The sequence below is a fragment of the Limulus polyphemus genome, unplaced genomic scaffold, assembly GCF_000517525.1.
Source record: "Limulus polyphemus unplaced genomic scaffold, Limulus_polyphemus-2.1.2 Scaffold3127, whole genome shotgun sequence".
Classification (NCBI taxonomy): Eukaryota; Metazoa; Arthropoda; class Merostomata; order Xiphosura; family Limulidae; genus Limulus; species Limulus polyphemus.
The window spans coordinates 90870-111289 of NW_013668737.1; the positions used below are offsets into that span (position 1 = coordinate 90870).

General features: G+C 31.6%; 1 protein-coding gene across 1 annotated transcript in view; it reads left to right on the forward strand.

Annotated features, from left to right (window-relative positions):
* Window positions 1–20420, forward strand: part of LOC106468711 (cell division cycle protein 123 homolog) — a gene marked incomplete at both ends in the record, with an annotated part of 21577 nt that continues 1157 nt past the window's right edge. Inside the window, 9 exons of the mRNA XM_013929154.1 lie at window positions 1–68; window positions 1356–1424; window positions 2085–2130; window positions 3142–3177; window positions 6608–6810; window positions 12098–12261; window positions 17160–17282; window positions 19383–19411; window positions 20125–20229. Coding sequence (XP_013784608.1) covers window positions 1–68; window positions 1356–1424; window positions 2085–2130; window positions 3142–3177; window positions 6608–6810; window positions 12098–12261; window positions 17160–17282; window positions 19383–19411; window positions 20125–20229 — 843 coding nt within the window. The remainder of the gene's footprint in view (window positions 69–1355; window positions 1425–2084; window positions 2131–3141; window positions 3178–6607; window positions 6811–12097; window positions 12262–17159; window positions 17283–19382; window positions 19412–20124; window positions 20230–20420) is intronic.

Consider the following 20420-nt stretch of genomic DNA (forward strand, 5'->3'; position numbering starts at 1 on the left):
ATTCAGAACGTGTTAAATTGTAGTTTTTCCTCTTGGTACGAAAAATTCAAAAAGGTAACTATCAGAAGGTAAGATGTGAAATAAAACTGATTTAGGTGTTATAAGCGTTATTCTTAAAACTAAAAGTACAAAGAAAAGTAAGGTGATACTGTTAAAATGTTCAGTCACTGTAGTACATGTACTACAGGTACATCTACTACTACTACTACTGCCGTATAAAAAATTACAAGTATAACCATAACTTGGTCAGCATCATCAAATTTCAAAATCTTAAAATTAGACTTTGACGTTAAAAGTATTGAAAATGAATTTTGATTTCACTCTCCACAACATTTTAACAGTAGAGAAAGTATCAGATTCCAAACCTAAATTTAGCCTTTTATTATTTTCTAATTCTAATGTATATTGCACACTTGAAACCATGTCTTGGGGACATATATTTGTAATATTTATTATTAGAGTATTAGTTTAGAATAGCATAATGTATTATTGGTGTAGCTAAAAGTAAAATAATATATAATTCTTACCTATTAAATGCTATATGATCCAAACTATTTCATGTGTTATTACTATTATTCAACATTAAAAATCTATATGCCTTTGCTTTTTATTTTTCAAGTTTGTCAATATCAAAGTTCAAGATGACTCATGGAATTTGTTATAAATGAGCATAAATGTATTACTGGTGTAGAGACAATTTATACTATTTACAAGGATAAAGGTTGTAGAACACCATACAACATTTTTTGTATATTGTAAAGTCCCAAGCTACACAACGGGTATCAAAAGCTGATATTTAGTGTCATAAATCTAAAGGGGGGGGGGGAATTCTGAATAAACATGCAAATACTCATTGTAAATGTAAATTTTTACCATAGAATACCAACTGCCATTTTATTTAGGTAATAAAATCAGTACACACATTAATTACAAAAAGATAATATGATTTTACCTTATGTCTATTAATGTATTTGGTGAAATATACATATTATTGGATGTCCATGAATTTAACCTGTTCTTCTCTGACATGACAAGATACTGAACATATGGCTTGATATGCAATTTCAATTAGCAATTTAACTTAAGATGGGAAGTTTCATTGAACTTTTCCATGATATAATTGTTGTTTAAGCTTTAAGCTAAGTAATAGAGAACAGAGCTTATGATTTTAATGACTATTGAAGTTTCTTCATTTAACTCCAAATTTCTTTGGATAGTTTTGTCTAATCATTGAACAACATGAATTGTATCATAAGAGCTTTATCATCCTGACCAAACTATTAATGACAAGTAATTTAAAGGGTTGTGAAATGAATCATCAATAATTCTTAATTTCTTTTCCTGTATCATTATAGTAAAGTGGTTGACCTTCCCCATGATTTCATTGAGTACCTGTTGGCAGATGGATTGGTTCTTCCAGAAAGGTACAGTTGTGTGGATGACCTTTATTATAGCTAAATTGTAATCATTTTTTTAATATGGGTTAGCTTAAAGATTAAATGATACATTAGAACTTTTAACCATGTTAAAACATTGAACTTTTCCTTCTCTGTATGGAGTCTACGAGGCTCTGGTATGTGAGCTGTAAGCTGGAATAGATAAAGAGTTTAATATTATAAAAAACTCTAATGAATATTTAAATTGTAAACAAATTTTGTTGGCTTGTATTCAGTACTTTTGATAATACTACAAAACTTTATTCATTCAAATATTACTGCTATTCCTGGTTATTGTGAACATTGCAATATAAACTGTTTATCACATTATGTAACCAGGTAAGACTATTCAAGTGTTAACTAGCTGCTAGCAATCAGAGAAATAAACTTTTACAATAACCCTGTATCTAACAATTGAATGATTTTTTTAAAGGTGAGAAGCCCAAATACTATGAATACAACCTAAAATCATGGTTGCTTTGTTATTAGCTAATGTAAGTTGGTTAGGGGGCTGTAGAAGTTTTGGAAACATACTGATTATTTTCATGATGGATAATGGTGATATTGGTATATTATATTGCCACATGTAGTTCTGTCCATGTTGATGATCTTGAAGTGTATGTAATTAATGTTTTCTGTATCTTGCAGTTTACAGTTTAGTAGACAGCAAAGTAGTGATGACAGTGATGATGAAGTGAGTGTGTGACACAATTACTTTATTGATGTAAATATTAAGATATTTATTCTTTATGGTGATGTTTTATAATATTAACTTAATATTAGCCCAGAAGCATGGGTGAAATTCTGCCAGTACTCACTGGTACTTATTTTAATGCTGGTACATGATACTAGGTCATATTTGATCTGATTTTCATCCAACCCACATGCCTTTCATTATACTGTCAGGAAGCAGAGACATTATAAGTCACAGAATCCAAATAATCTTTAAATATTCCTAAAATGGACCAGTAATTAACCTAATGACATTCGTTCTTGTTGGCAACAAGATCATGAGTAATTATTCAGCAGCTTTAATGTTGATTAAACCAATCAGGTAGTCTCATTTGGCTTTGTGACATGTATGATTGGTAAATAATGATGAATAATTTCCAGTAACACTTTTTTATTGGTTATTGCACTGTGGTTGGTACTCACCCATGATATTAGTGTGCATAATATCTTTTGTTCATTCAACAAAATAGAAAGTTAAAGAAAAAAAAGACACTTGAGGATAGTTTACACTTGTAAAATATTTAATTCAGTTGCCTGTTTAATATGTATTTGTTTCTTTAAAACCAACAAGACAATGGTTATATGTATTTTCCTTTATTTCTTTTCAGCAAAATCATTTGTAGTATGTGCATATGAATACTGAAACTTTTTTTTTGTTTGAGAATTTTACCCATGATCAAAAGTATCGAAAATCTTACTGTTTATCTTAATATTATATTAATAGAAAACAAATTGCTTTAATTTATACAAATACATATATATATATATAGAGAGAGAGAGAGAGAAAAAAGAGATAAACAGGACTTCTAAATTTATTAAACTTTAGAACTTTCTTATTTTGTTAACTTGTAAAGGCAGTTATATAATTACACTAAATTAGATATAATAGTGGATTGCTTCAATTTAATTTTTTTTACTATGAATGAAACTCTCTTGTGTTTTAGGTTTTCATTTAAATCTGTTTTTATTTTAGGTAGATTGGAATAATCCAGATTTACCTGTTGCTGAGGTAGGATGTTAATATCTTTACATAAAGCTGCATTTATACAAGTTTAACGGTTGTTTGGAGTATTACAAAATATACAAAAGTTTTATACCTGAATATGTTTCTTTGCCATAAACTGGGGTATAAATGTAAGTTGCCATGTTTATGTGATTTTATATTTTAATGTTATGTTTCTATAGGTTAATTTATGTTTAAACTAGGCATCTATTAAAACAAAATATTCTGATGACAGATTTTTCTGTACAATTGTAGCAGCTAAATTTGGTGTAAAAAACAACTAATTCATTAGAACTATATCCAACCTGAGGTAAATTAAAAGGCTTTGTATCTGGAAGTGTTGTATTTAGTCTTAAAAGGCTGACTACTGAAAATTGTAATGATGAATGAAATGTGTTTAGTGTTAAAAGGGTGTCATATGAAAAATGATTACTATAAATTGAATATAACTTCTAACTTACAGAGTTCTTTTAATTTTAGTTTAGTTTTTAATCTTGCATGAGATTGTCATGAATGTATCTCCAGCAAAACAAATATCATACATTTGTTAATAAATGATGTATGTATTTGAAAACAAGAGGAAATTCTCAATAGTCATGGCACTTAAAATTCTTTTAGGCAGGATTAGAGTAAATTAATCTATAAGACCTTTTTATTAGCTATATTTTTGTGTGCCAGCAACACCAAGCATGGGGTGTGTGTATACCCGATTCAATTTTATTACTCATCAGTATCTCTACCAGCCTACACTCAAATTGAAATTCTTATAGGCAGAATTAGAGTAAATTAATCTATGAGACCTTGAGCATTGTCAAATACATCAATTGAAAGGGTTTGATCTCTTTAGTCCAAAACTATAATTAGACCTCAAATCGGTCAAGAGATGATGGAGCTATGAACTAAAAGTTTATACTTGAAAAAAAAAAGTTCTATGAGCCATTATGCAGTGGCTAAAAGTTAGATAAGTGTGATAAATATCTTCAGAACCTAAATAAGGAAATTAAGGACTGATGAAATGTCATGCTAAGTTTTAACTAGGTTGTTTTTAAGTGTATTTACATTCTGTAGAATGAAATACTCTACCAGAGAGAAAAATTGTTGCAGTATTGATTAAAAACCACGTGTTTAAAGCATATGTGGCTTTTTAACTTTTGTCTTGACCATAAGTAGAGTTGAGTGATTAGTCCTATACGCATGAACTTGGTGATTTTGACCAACCTTCTAACCACAACGTGTATCTTCATGAAATAGGGCAAGCTCTTAGTAAGTATTATAAATCTGTTGTATCCAAAAAAATCAGGTGTTTTTTTTTCCATAAGGTATTTTAATAAAGATTTATCTGTGAATTTATGAAGTCTTTAGGCAGTCAGTTTGAGTGAAAGTTGATATTCGTGCTGAGGATAAAAATACTTTTTTCTTCGTACAGTTTTAGAATCTTGTTAATATAACCTCTAGAACCTTCTAAATGAATACCAAAAGATTTTTTGGGTAAAAATTTCATCTCATATTTTCTTTACTCTAACACTAAACGTTGTGAAATCATTAATCTACATGAAACGAAAAAGTTGAAAAATATGAAATAAAATCAAAAACACCTTTTTTTTGTAGAATGCAGATTTTAATAGACAAGTGCAATTATTTATTCTATAAGCTTCAGCTTTTTAACCTTTCACATCAGCTTTTTTTATTTTTAATTCCTTTAGTGTTCTATTAGACCATGTCTCAGTAAGTGAAACCCAATATGTTAAAGCAGGACAACAAAATGTAAATCAGTAGATCAAGATACATCATGTAATCTCAAACCTTGTGAATTATGAGAATTTTTTTTCTAAGTTTTTATTACCTGACCAATACGCTTATAATTTTTATATTTTAGTTACTTTTGTTCAAAATATATAATATATATACCAGCACTTAGCTGGTATGGAACTAATTGTGCTCCGGAACATACGTTGATAAGACTATTTTTTTCTCACTATGTTGGCTGTTCACAAAATAATTCATGTAGTTTTCAAATATGCATTTTATAACACAAAATGTATATCAGGCCCTCTAGAATACAATGTCAAAAAACCTACTAATTTATCTGGTTTTCTAATTAAACTATAAATATGTAAAAAAAATGCCATTTCTGCTCAGAGTATTAACTTCATTCAATATACAACAATATTTTCTTGGATACTGTCATCTCTACCCACTGAAATATAAATAAAGGAATGTATGAAGGTAATATGTTGAATTTATTCTGTCCATTAGTTATAATTGTGTCCAGTAGCAGTTTCAGAGAGAATTATAGACATGTATTGAAAGACAGAAAGAGATGGGAGAGCATGTCATGTGGGTGTGACAAATATAATGATATCTCAGTAAAGAAAAATGACTGGATTTTAAAATTTTATATTCTGGCTTGTCAATATGTATTGTTTGTGTCTCTAATTAGTTTGACACGCTGAAATCCATATAAAGGAAGAGAGAAAAACTAAGATGGGGAATTCAGAGTTCAGATGTGTTGTGTGTCACAGGAAAATGAAAATTGAGAAATTATTTACATATTTCTCTTTGAAATTAAAAAATAAAATGTAGATAATATAAAAATTTTGATGTCACTTATTGATATACATTGTTAATAAAATAATTTAATTAAATTTTGAACGTAACTGTAAAAAAATTTCTGACATGCACCTTTCAACCTTCCCATATGTATAGGGTTAGTGGAATTGATTAATTGTTAGGTTCATTAATTGATTACATTCTACTAATCAATTATTCTCACATGAGACTTTGATAGTTGTAAGAATAAAAAATAGTAATAATTCAAAACACTAATTTTGCTCAGTTGATGTTTTGGTCAGTCATGACACTAACTGATTAAGCTGGACAACTTTGAATTAATCAAAAGTAATAGAGAACTCATAATGGTAATATTTTGATTATATAGATAGAATAATCAAAAATAGTAATAATCAGATATTCAAATTTTGATTAGTTGATTATTTTTGTAATGTTTAATCAACTTAATCGTACCTTTGATTAAGTGATTATTTTAAATATCACCAGTTGAAGAAATTGGTAATTGATTAATCAAGTTAATTACCCAGCTCTAAAAAATAAGTAAGGTATTTGCAGATTTGGTAAATAAGGCATTTAACTACAAATTAATATCAAATGTAGAAAAATAAGGAAAATAAAAGAAATATTTCTTGAAAAAATTTAACAGCAAACAATGGTAGAAAAGTGAAAGAATATTACAAATTTATGTGGACTAGTCTTCTGCCCATTGTATCAAAAGAGTATACCACAGAACTTTCCATGTTGGTACATTTGCTCATGAAGAATCTGTCATTTATTTCTAGTTCATGTTTGACTGCCATCCATCTTTGCTTTATTGCTATTATTATGAGAAGAATCTCTTTTAATGATTGTTTTCCATTCTTAGACTCCTGTCTTTCCTGATCTTACTAGAAGAGTGGAAGACAGTATCGAAGAACTTGGAGGACACGTGTTTCCTAAGCTAAATTGGAGTAGCCCAAGAGATGCCTCATGGATAGCTCTGAACAACAGCACTTTGTGTAGAAATTTTTGTGATATCTGTTTACTACTGAAGAGTTCAGATTTTATTGCCAATGATCTGACAGATCCGTAAGTAGGTGGTTTCTAACCATTTTACATTAACTTAAACTAAAAATCTCAGAATAATTATATTTAGAGACCTATGGTAAGATAGTTCCATGGATCATGATAAAGTTATTATAGAAGCCCAAAAAAATAACCTAAAGGCTTGGGTGCTTTGAAAGAGAATTTGTCTTTGGGTAGTGGTAATGAAGATTGACTTATCAGAAACACTAGAGATTTAAAGTATTTTCAGCTTATTTGATTTTTATGTTGTAATTCAAGTATAACATGACAATTGTTAATAATATGTAATAGATTAATAATCCTGAAAAAGTTCCTTAAATGATGATTATTTCAAGGTTGTGGATTTAACATCATCTGTATTTACTGGAAAGAATAATATATATGCATTTTTCAGAGCCTTCATTTAAACATAAGATTTTAGGTTTTTAAATGTATCATAAAATTAGTCATGCTGAGCTGGATATTCAATGAAACAGCTTGACAAGTTAATAAAATTTTGGAATTTTCAGTTTGAATTTTTTTTTTATGGTTTATTTTCATTGATTTCTTGTCACATTACACACCTATATCAGTCTTTCCACTTTCCATATATCATTGACTGATACAGTGACACCTAGGTGCTTTACAATTTCAGTTTTAATGTGACATTTGCATATTTTGAATACTGCTGTATCATAAGTACTTATTATAGCAGGCATTTCCTAGCTGCTTATCTCGCACTGTAACTTTATTGGATCATCTTGTTTATGTTTCAAGTAAACTAGTTTCTAACTTTCATATATTAGGTCGGGAAGAAATTAGTGTCATATTTTAAAACACTTTTATTAACCACCACCCAAAAAACGTACATCACGTATAATAGTTAAACGAACCATCTAAATGTCACGTTAGTGTAGCCCATATAATGTGTAAAGTTTAGTATACTCTAATTCCATATAAGGATGGCACACAACAGGATACACAATCGGCATGTAATTCTATTTGAATACAAGCAGGGAAACAAAGCCCTTCATCAGAAACACCCTTCACTCGTCAATCGAAAAGGTGTTCTTCTCCAAGACAATGCACGTTTGACACAACACAAGATTATGGAGTTGGGTTGGGAAGTTTTCCACCATCCACCATATTCTCCAGATATGGCACCATCGGATTAGCATCTTAATGGGAAAACATATGCAAATGTGAAAGGTGTTAAAGAGGACATCGACATGTTTTTTGCTTCATAGCCAAGTGATTTCTTTAATCAGGATGTTAACAACCTGATTGTAAGGTGGAAAAGTATCATTGATCAGAATGGAGACTTTTTCATTTACTAAAAGTTGTTTGGGTTTTTCATAAAAAAAATCCACATTAATTTCTGTATATGTTAAATTCAGATGCTGTTGAGCTGAGAAGTGTGTTCTTACTTACACCTTCTTCAAGTGTTTGTGAATGTTCCCATTAAAGATGTATCTTATGCTTAATTTCTTTTTAATTGCATATTCTTCATAGAACTAGCTTTATAGTCAGTTAATTAAACCTTGGATTTTTGTTATGATACCCTACCTCAACTTGTGCTGCCCTCTATTTGTGCAATTTTTGCTTGCCACTAGCCTTGATGCTCCCAACTACCCTCACATAGTTATACATGGTATAGCTGTGCTGTAGCATGCAACAAACCTCCACCAATAGGACTGCAACATACCCTCCTAGCACAGCTGACTCCCTCTATACTGTTAAGCACTATCAACGCTTCTCAATTTTTCATTTGTGTGTAAAGAGGTGTATTTTATTTTGCTTGTGAACTTTTTAGATTAAAGCTTTTTTCATTGAAATTATCTACAAAGACATTGTTTCACAAAAGTCACTAACTTCCACTTTGTGTTATGTGAAACAACACTACTTTGTTCACTTTAGCCTAACAACTACATTGGTGTTGGGTTTGTCTTTTGGGAGAGGTGACAATTTTTGTGTGGCAGAAGATGAAGTCTTTCATGTGACCTGAACCTTCTTTAGTTCCTGACATACCTCTGCCTATGTTTCTTGTTTGTGACAGAAGGGATTTTGCCAGTTTTTTTACCACCTACTTTTGCCTCATATTATACCCATATTGTCTTTTTCCAAAACATACACATCTCCACTGACACTAATAGCTATTTCATGATCTTCATTTTTTTCCATCTAACGTTGTGTTTGCTTGCTCCTGTCTTTATATACCACACTCGACTGTCCTCGGCAATATCTAATTTGCAAAACTTTAAGCTGGCCCTCACATGCCTTCTATGCAGGTACTGTATATAAGCCTTGTATACAGACAATAAAATCACTTTTCCTTGACAAAGCACGAGCATTCAGACTCGTGTCTAGTGATTTACATTTTTGTAGTTTTTGCTTTCTAATAATCAGGAATTCTTTGTTTTGTTATCCAGAGATATATTTCATTGAATTTGTTTTTTCCTACAAATATATTACAAAAAAAATGGATATGAATTCTCGTGTAATGGTTTCAAGGAATGAAGCTGTTGATTCGGGAAGAGATGGAGTCCTTCATGTGGTCTGGTGGTATCTCTCTGGGAGTTGCTGATTTGAATTTTCATTCTGAAATGGGATATTTTGGAGAGAATTTAGATTCCCTGTTTCCTGCTCCTTCTTTCACTGGAGCTTTCTCTCCTGAGGACTCATGTGATCAGCCACCTTCTGCCTAATAGGGTTGTTTTACATGCTTTATCACGTTATTCTTTCAAACCCATGGCCTCCTGTTCATTATATCACTTTTCCCTCACAGTTTATTTTTGATTGCTGTTAGCTTCCGAACGCCGCCGTCCTGATTTATTTGCCATTTATGTTCAGCAGACTATCATTCTACCTATGTTTTGCTCTATCCCAACTGATCATTATTCCAAAAACTCTCACTGCCAGAGATGGAAACAAATCTTTTTCTCCTATTCATTTACCTGGAATTTCTGATCTCTACTGTAGATCAGACCTGGATCGTTTGTCATGTCCCATCAGGGTGCTCAGATGTTATGTGGTTCGTATGGAACCATTTCTCTAGGAACAGACTTTTTATTCATTGGGATCCTGCAGTGTCCAGGGATTTATCACCTGTTACTTGGTTTCGGTTGGTTTCAGATGGTTTCGGAAGGTGATCCATGTTGCGTAATCGGGCTTATCTGTTAACGATCGCAATATGCTCCACATCACCTCTCACCAGATTCGACACCATTACTCTTGCACTGACTTTTCACTTCTGTCATCCATTAGATGTGGGCATGTGGACTACACCCACTTACTTTCGTTGCACATTTTCTTCATCTTCTGCCCATCTCTTTTTTTTTTCCAAATATCGACTTCCTGTCACCATACTACATGCCCCTTAATGACTCTGAATGGGTAAGTTTTTTTTTATATGTCTTACCTTTACAGTGGCCTATTTCTACATCTCTGGATCCTGTACTGTGACGAGTGGTGCCTGTCCAGTTATACTTAACTCTAAGTTTGCCCCATACTGCTGTATGGGTCTAGAACTCTCACTGAAGAGATAAGGGTGTTTGACAGTTCTGCTAGAGGCTGCTTCACAGTATCTTGCTTCATAAATAAAGCTCACGCCAGACTGTACCAACTCATGGACTATCATGAGTCAAGATTGCTTATCATCTCTCCGGTCCTAGTTGAATAAACTGAGACCAGCCTGTCTTTCAAAATAGGGTTTTTGTGGTCACCTATTGCACTGTCTTACAGTGTTGCATTCCTCCAAACTCTCCACCATGTTGTTCCCTCCCTCTTCCAATAGAGTATGATAATCCTTGCGACTTACCAGTTCCAAGCCAGTGGGGTTATGGACTTTGGCCTCCTGAGTGTAACCAATTGCACTCAGTTGAGAGTAGGGTCTGGTGTAGATGGTGAGTACTCTCCTTCTACTATAGACCAGAAGACAAATATCCTATGCAGCCTGGTTTTGGTTTGTACAGATCCACCACATCCCCCATCTTACCGTTGCCTGGATGTAGGTTCAAGGGTGGTCTGGTGTTGGATTGGCATAGGACCAGTCAATATAAGTCCTCACACATGTGGTTGGTAGAGACCTTCCTCCTACCAAGGAAGTGATGAAAATTTCTTGATGGCACTTAGGTTTGGAATCATGACCCACCACGTTTGTATTGTCCCTTCCTACCATAACCTGGATGTTGGGTTCCCATGTGGCCTGATGCTGGTTATTTACTGAGTCTGCACAAATGTGCCCTGGCTAGGTTGTCAGAATGGAAGTTGTTTTAACTTCTGCTTCCTGGACAGTGGGAATCCACCTCCTACCATTGACCAGAAGACAAGTACCAGATGGTTTTGGACTAGAATTTATCCACCAAATATGGTCTGACATGCCCTAGTCATTCTACACCATCTGACATGTCCAATTACAAATTGGATGTGCATCTTTTTCATCCGATTTAGTGACACATATCTTTACAAGAGGCGAAGAGTATACCTGGTACAGATGGGGTGCTGTCTCCCACGAGTGTGACCCCATATGTTAGGGTATCATACTTCATGGTTTCTCTTTGGGTGCTTTTCGAAGAATGCTCATCTGGGTAACTTTTGCACCAGTCCATCTACCATTTCAATTATGGATTCTAGCTATTTATGATCAGAGGTATAGTATCATATCTGAAATTAACATTTTCTTACACTGAAAATGTATTTCTGATAAATACCTGTCTCTTCTCAAACTTCTCACCCATCCTCCCCACTTCTGGTGCATCCAAATCTCGAAGTGATGATAGTGCTTAACAGCGTGGAGGGAGTCAGCTGTGCTAGGAGGGTATGTTGCAGTCTTATTGGTGGAGGTTTGTTGCATGCTACAGCACAGCTATACCATGTATAACTATGTAAGAGTAGATGGGAGAGTCAAAGCTAGTGTCGAGCAAAAATTGCACATAAAGAGGGCAGCATAAGTCAAGAAAATATATTATGTGAACAGAGGTAAGTATCTATCGGAAATACATTTTCAGTGATGAAAATGTCACTGTTTATTTATAAGCTCATTAAAAAGTAAATTCTTAGTTTAGCATTTGGAGGTTTGGTACTTATATTTTAGATTGATGGTCAGTCAGTCATTTAAGTTCTTTGGAGCAGTGTTTTTATACTTTATTTAACTACTAATCATCTTATAACAGAATGAAGAACCATAAGACCACTAGATTGTGAATGCTCCGGTGTACACTTATATTCAGTATGGTTAAAATCTTTTTAACCTTCTTTACATTGTTGTTATTCAACAGTACATTTTATTATTACTGTATAATGTATTTTTTAGATTTAAATTCTGTGACGATAGACTAGAAAGAAGTGGTCTTACCTATTCATCAGACCCCATTGTTGCTTGTCAAGGTTTTCAATATCAGCTGGTCCTTAGAAAGTGGATAGAAATAGATCCAAGCATGGAGTTCCGATGTTTTGTAAAAAATGATAAACTTATTGGTAAGTAGCATCTCAACATGAGTCAATCAAGTAACCATCTGTATACGGGTTTTGCCAATTTTATTGACCTTGTAACAACTCATAACAGGAAACTATATGGATATTATAATTCTGAATGTACTAAGTGTATCTTCATCAAATTGGGCAAGATTTTAGTAAACATTAGAAGTATATTGTACACTAAAAGGTTTTTGAATAAATTTTTTAGTAAAGTTTTATTGGTGAATTTAAAAAGCCTTTACTGAGGCAGTCCAATTGAAAGGAATATTTATATTAAGAATAGAAATACTTATTTTCATCTTATGGCTTTCATATTTCATTTTGATAACCTGTAGAACATCGTAAGTGAATGAGAAAAGTTGTTATTGTAGAGAACTTTATATTTTGTTTGTTATTTGTTTACTCTAATACAAATTGTAGCAAACTCATCAGTATATATATGAAATTAACCCTTTTGCGGCAAGCTTGTGCAATTTGTGGAAATCAAGTCCCGAATTTTACTTGTACAACAGTACATATGGTAACTCTGAGATTTCTTAATGTAGCAAACTAATCAGTATATATATATGAAATTAACCCTTTTGTGGCAAGCTTGTGCAATTTGTGAAAATCAAGTCCCAAATTTTACTTGTACAACAGTACATATGGTAACTCTGAGATTTCTTAATGTATCCTCTCAAAAACTGGTAATATTTTGTAAAAGATCATAAGTATCTTGTAATAATTGTTTTTACTAAAAATATTATTTTTCTATTGTAGTTACTTGCATTAAAACTATAACAAATCAAGTGCAAGGTGACTTTCATTTTAAGTATAAAAATACTTTTCTTCGTCTTATAGTTTTCATATTTCATTTGCATAACCTCTAAACCTCCTAATAGGATATCAAAAGTTTTTAAAGGTAAATATTTATATTTTACTTTTGTGTTCTTTACCATATCACTAACTCTAGCAATTATCAACAACATACAATGCAACAAAATAATTAAAATTAGGAAATAGACAAAAAAATACATATCTTTTAATTTTTTATAGAATATCTTTAAACATGTTTCTTTTGTTAGATTCATAATTTCAGGTCTTTTCCTTTTCACATATAGTTAATTTTTAATGTTTTCTTTTCTTGTCCTTTACCACTTATTAATTATTTTGACACAAGTTAGTTGTGCCCTCGAGGTTATTATGGTTTCTTTTGGAGACATGTGCAACTATAACATACTTAGGTAAGAAACAACCGTAAGTGCAATAGTCGATCAAACAGCCAACCATACAATAGTCAATTTCATGTACTCCATGATGACAACTTGGCTCCAATTTCAAAATAACCATTGGTAGATTATACTGTAAAATGAACTCTTTCTAATGATTATACACATGTGTATGTAGCATCTACATGTAGGTTATAAAGCTCACACAAATCTGTTGAAGGTGGATGTGGCACCTGTCAGGGGTTGAAAAATTTATTATTTGTTTCAACTATATTCATTCAGAGAACTTTGAAATGAACGAGTCAAAAGGTTATGTAAGCAACTTATCACCTAGACATAACTCTACTCAACTACCATTGTATTGTTGAAGATACAGAGAGCCAAAATAGAGAATTTTTATAGTTCATTGATCATGTGACAATATGTCTGAAGTTTAGTTTGAAATAAAGGACTTAAAACTTAGATGAAATGAAACTTTGAATCCTAACATACATTATTAATTTCATTCACATACATTGATAGTAAAGGTGTTTAATTAAGTTTTGAATGTAACACAGTGATCTGTGCAGAAAAGCATTTACAGGAGTTTCTGTTGCGAAATGGTTAAAAGTTGAAATATATGAAATAAAATGAATAATGTTGTTTTTTATTCCTAGAATGGCTGTAGTTTGTAACAGACAATTATAATTATTTATCCTAGCTTCTAACATTTTCACATAAGCTTTCTTTTAATTCTAAGTTTTTTCTTATACATTTGGACCCTACTGCATTTAAAAAGCAATAAATCACAGTGGTAGCTCATTTAGGGTAAGCAAACAAATAGACTACAGTCGCATGCATACCATGAACCCACCTTACTCATCAACTGAGCTTGTGAAATTTTCAAATTTTATTTAAGTTTTGCTACCTAGCCTAAGAAGTTTTTAATTTTAGTTTAGTTTTAACAAATAATGTATAACAAATATAAAAAATATACATTAAAAATTACATTTAATATTTGCACAAAAATGAAGTAATTTTTGCATATGAGTAGAACTTCTTGGTAAGTCTTGTTGAGTAGTAAATTTAGGTGTCCAAAAAAAGAATTAATTTTGCTTTCATCTATGCATGTTAGAGAGCAAAAAATATATCAGTCACTGGAATAGAATGTTCAAATACTATAATTAATCTATCTATTAAAGTAAGCCATTAAATAGCTCAGAAAAAATCCCTTTAACTGCTTGGAGTTGAACAACAAAAATATCAGATAAAGAATTTAATGCCAACTGTGTATGCATTATCACCAAAAAGAAACAATTGCAATAAGCTTTATATAAAGGAGAATCTGCTCTTTCTATTGGTTATAAACATGTCCATCAGCCATGCAGATGTGTGTGTATGTATATATATATATAACTGTTTTGAAAGGCAGGACAGATGAAAGATGCTTCTTTGGTGGGCTTGACATATTTATTGATATCTCAGCAAATAGGGGAGGTATGAAGTTCAACTTTTATATTCTTGCTTATAATTATATATAGTTTGTATTTCTAATTTGTTGGAAATTCTTAAAAGCCATATTATCAAAGATTTGTAATGGTGACAGAGAAGTGAAGATTGATAATTTTTAAGCATTTCCTTTTGAAATTAATAAATTAATACTTAGATAATACAAATAACTGAATCATAAACTATGTTTTAATACCAGGGCTACTGACATACATTGATAATAAAGTTTAAATTTTAAATCTAACTCCGTAAAAGGTCATGACATCACTCTTTGACCCAGCCATATGCAGTGATTAATAGATAATTTGGTCAACAGAAATCACCATTCAAAATCATTAAGCGTTCTTTGTAACAATGTAACAAAACATTGTAATAGATGTTCTCCATTATTAAAAAACTGCTTCTGATAAATGATAAAATTAAAAATACACTTCTAATCCATTGAGTCCTCATCAATCAATTTTTGTCACAAAAATTTGCCACTAACTCACTTTTAAGCTATGTAGAATTTCCAGTCTCATTTTTGCTGATCCTCCCTCTCCCCTCCAGTGGGTCAGCAGTAATTCTGGAGGCTTATAATGCTAAAAACTGAGTTTCAACTCCTGTGGTGGACACCGCACAGATAGTCCATTGTTTAGCTTTGTGCTTAAAAACAAGCAGTGTTGCTGATATCAAATTTTATTTATCATGGTCTCTAGACAATTAGGTAAGGTCATAGAAGCTGTGTCAGAGATAGAAATGTGTGAAACTTGGTGTTTATACAAACTAGGGAAAGTTACAGAAGCTGTTGTCTCAATACTGTCAGATACAGAATTTTCTGGAACATAGTGTTCAGACAACTGGGGAAAGTCATGCAAGCTATGGTATCAGTGTTGTCAGATATACAATTTTATGAAACACGGTGTTTAGACAACTAAGGTAACTTATTCAATTTTTTGTTCCAATGTGTGAGATATAAAATTGTATGAAACATGGTTTTTAGAAAAATCATGAAAGCTGTTCTCTCAGTGTTGTCAGATATATAATTTTATGAAACACAGTGTTTAGATAACTAGGAAAAGTCAGAAGTTCTGGTCTCCATTTTGTCAGGTATAAAATTTCAGACAACTAGAAATAGTCATCAAGGCTCTTGTCTCAGTGTTATCAGATATAAAATATTATGAAACATGGTGTTTAGACAACTGGGAAAAGTCATGAAAGTTCTGGTATCAATGTTTTTGGAATTTTATGAAACTTAGGAAAGCCAGTAAAGTTTTGTTGTCATCATTTCATGGAGCATGGTGTTTAAATAATTAGGAAAAGTTTTTCTTATAACTTATGATGGCTTTTTTAACCTGTCATTACCTTGAAAGTACGTGGTACCTGTTACATTTAAGTAATTTTACATTATACAGAATGATGGTTCCTCAGAACCAACTATGAAGGACAGAGATTCTATGACACCAACAATGAACCTGACTTTTTATTGAAATGTCTAATGGCTGATATTTAAGAAAACAAACGTTTTTTAAACTTTTTGTGTTTGTGTGAATATTCAGAGAAGTGGGTTTGTGGGAAAATTGCATCCAAAACACATCATGCAGTGCTTAATACACATCATGCAGTGCTTAATACACATCATGCAGTGCTTAATACATGTCATGCAGAGCTTAATACACGTCATGCAGTGCTTAATACACGTCATGCAGTGCTTAATACACATCATGCAGAGCTTAATACACATCATGAGGTGCTTAATACACGTCATGCAGAGCTTAATACACGTCATGCAGAGCTTAATACACATCATGCAGTGCTTAATACACATCATGCAGTGCTTAATACTTGGGCTTTACTCAGAATGCACATAACTGTGCTAACATAATAAATGCATAAGAAAATGTAACAAAGGTTCTTAAAAAGTAGTTTGTATCAGTAGTTTTAAAAAAATTTCTCACCAGAACCTAGCACTTCATTACATCAAGCCTGCTGGTTTTTTTTATATGAATTTATAAATAAATTCAAGTGTTTTGATATGTTGTTTTAATAAGTAGATGAGATATGATTTGAAAAACATACAAATTACTAGTGTTGATTATCATACATTCACTTGATGGTAATCTTAGAAAAAATGTACTGTTGAGAAGTGTAGAATTTTTTTCCTCAAAAACAGTTGCTGCCAGTTTTACCTTTTATTATTATTATTTTCTTTTGTTTTAATAGGTATATCTCAGAGAGACTACACCAATTACTATAGCTACATTGGCTATCAGAGAAATGATATTGTTCAAGATATACAGTCCTTCTTTAAAGAACATATGCAAGGGAAATTTGTTGATAAAAACTGTGAGTATAATATTTTGTAACTGAGTGTATACTGTTTTTTTTTATCACTAAACGGCCTGGCATAGCCTCATGGTTAAGGCATTCAACTCACAATCTACAGTCTTGGGATCAAATGCTGTCATCAAACATGCTTGCCCTTTCATTTGTGGGTGTATTTTAATGTGATGGTCAATCCAACTATTAAAGAGTAGCCCAACAATTGGTGGTGGGTGCTGTTGAGTTACTGCCTTCAATTTTGTCTATCACTTCAAAACTAGAGACAGAGAGTGCAGATAGCCTTCAAGTAGTTTTGTAAAAACTTCAAACAAATATGTCACTAATCATGTGAAACAGTGTATAAGTTGTTAGTTGAGTCACACAACTTACATTGTCATACAGTACCATCAAGTACACATTAGAATATTTTAACTTGATACATGGATTCCAAGTGCTTAATCACTCTAATAATTTTTGTATAACACTAAATTATTTTTGACACTGTAACTGTTATTATCACAAGTGCAGACACAGAATTTTCGAAAGGGTGGGGTTCAGCCTGTAAAAGGGCACACATATAATATATTTGTGATTTTAAAATGTATATAGATGTTGCATATTGAGGGCACTTCACGTCGAAAAGGGTGGGGTTCGAACTCCTGGAACTCCATCCCTGTACCTGCTATTGTATCGCAACTTGTATTTTAAATATGAAATATATCATATCTAAGTAATAGAACTATAAAAATAAGTAGTAACGCTGTATTTTGGAATTAATTACATTGTTAAGAAAGAAACGTAGTAGTTGAAAAATGTTAATCATAGTTGGTCTAAATTATTGTTTTTTTATTGATGTAGAAGAAAATGTTTTGATAATTGTACTTTATAAGGAAGGGGAGAAGTACAAGTCCAATGTTCTTTAAAACTTGTGAGTATATAAATATGTGCAAGTTTTTAGGTTGCTATTTGATAGAACTCTTGTGGGCAGCTAAAGTTTGATTTGTACGTTATTCTGATTCCTTTCTTTTGCATACAAAGAAGCATCTGGCTTGACAGATGATAATATCACATTAAAAGACATTTGTGATCCTCTGTTGGTTTCTAGTAGTCAGAGAGAGAGCTTCTGTCAGGTTAGAGAAATCTACCAGGAAATTGTACCTGTTTTTATGGATAATACTGGATATACTTCAAATATGGTGCAACATACTTTAGTGTTCTTGGATTTATTTTATTGATGTTTACTTGAGCTGGCAATGTTTTGGTTTTAATTTATTGATGTTTACTTGAGCTGGCAATAAAATAAAACCAAAACATTGCCAGCTCAGTTAAACATCAATAAGATAAAACCAAAACATTGCCAGCTCAAGTAAACATCAATAAATCAAAACCAAAACATTGAAGTTTACTTGAGCTGGCAATGTTTTGGTTTTATTTTATTGATGTTTAACTGAGATTGTAATGTTTTGGTTTAATTTTATTGATGTTTACTTGAGCTTATAATGTTTCGGTTTTATTTTATTGATGTTTACTTGAGCTGGCAATGTTTTGGTTTTATTTTATTGATGTTTAACTGAGATTGTAATGTTTTGGTTTAATTTTATTGATGTATACTTGAGCTTGTAATGTTTTGGTTTTATTTTATTGATGTTTACTTGAGCTGGCAATGTTTTGGTTTTATTTTATTGAAGTTTACTTGAGCTGGCAATGTTTTGGTTTTATTTTATAGATAAAAGTAAGTATTTAGATAGCATTATGAGCTTTCAAGTTAATAAGTATTTGTATGTTATTTTGCAAGTTAATAAAGTCAGTTTGGTTTTAAATATTATTTAATAGTTTGGTTTCAGGTTACTCTTTAGTAAGCTTGTTTTGATGTATTATTTGACTTAATTTATAACAAATAATCAAACTTACACGTTAGGATGAAGAGATTCTGTGAGAAATCTCTGTGGTAGGTGAATTTACTTAGTAAACTAAAAATGTAAGATTTTTATTGTTTTTAAATTCAGCAAATCTAATAAAACAAAAATGAGAAGTGTTATATTTAAATTGTAGTTTGTTAATTAGATCACATACTGCTGTTTCTAAAGTATTCCATAGAAACTAAACTTTTATTTTGTTTTTCAGATGTGTTTGATGTTTACAGAAGAAGAAAGGTAATTTAAACTTTATGTGTTTCAAAGTTTAATAATTATTACAGTTATTAATAAGAACTTCTAAGTGAAAGTGAAGAACAATGTATAATAATATGTCAACCACACCGTATCTGCTACAACCAGTGCCGATGAATCTCTTCCAGTACAAGGACTCTTCAGGCCAGCTGAGATATGATATTTGTGTACATAAATATAGAGTAGTGATTAAGACGCTGTTTTAATTAGTAAATTTCTTTACAACAACTGTTATATTATAAATTGGATTAAGTCTGTTAAATTATGTCTGTTTGTTCAACATGTGTAAATTTGTTTATATTTTATGAATGAAGGCAAACAATCTATTTCAATTCAAAATTAGAAATAACGAGTCCAGAGTAACACAGTTTACGAAGAAGAAGAAATACTTACTTGATCAACAACGTTATGATGACTTACTGTTTTTTATTCAGATATATAAATATTGATCTGAAATTGCCACAGAAACCAGCCTCGTTCAATTGACTAGCTAAGTCTTTTTTTTATCAACTCATCTAACTTGTCTGTGGTTTTTTTCAGCCTGTGAAGTAGTAATCAAGGTGCTTAACTAAAGGTACTTTCTCATGAGATATTTATGAAATGCTTCAGTTTCCTGTCCATTCATTCATATGCTCTTTACAGATAATGTAATTTCCCTGTATTAAGTTAATATGAAGAATTTTGTGGTATTTCTACAGGATCGAGTCAGGTTAATGGATTTCAATCCATTTGGTCCAATCACAGATCCACTTTTGTTTCGATGGGAGGACCTGGCTCAGAGAGTCACTTCTACTGCTGAAGAAGTAGGTTTTACTCTAATAATACTTCTTTGTCTTGTATAAAAAATTTATTATGCTTATTGTGTTCTTTAGGTTAAGTTTACATCCTCTGATCTGTAGTTGTACAGTCATTATGTATTACAAACGTCATGATTTTCTTCTTATAATTTAACATTTTTGATTATATATATATATATATATATATATATTATAAT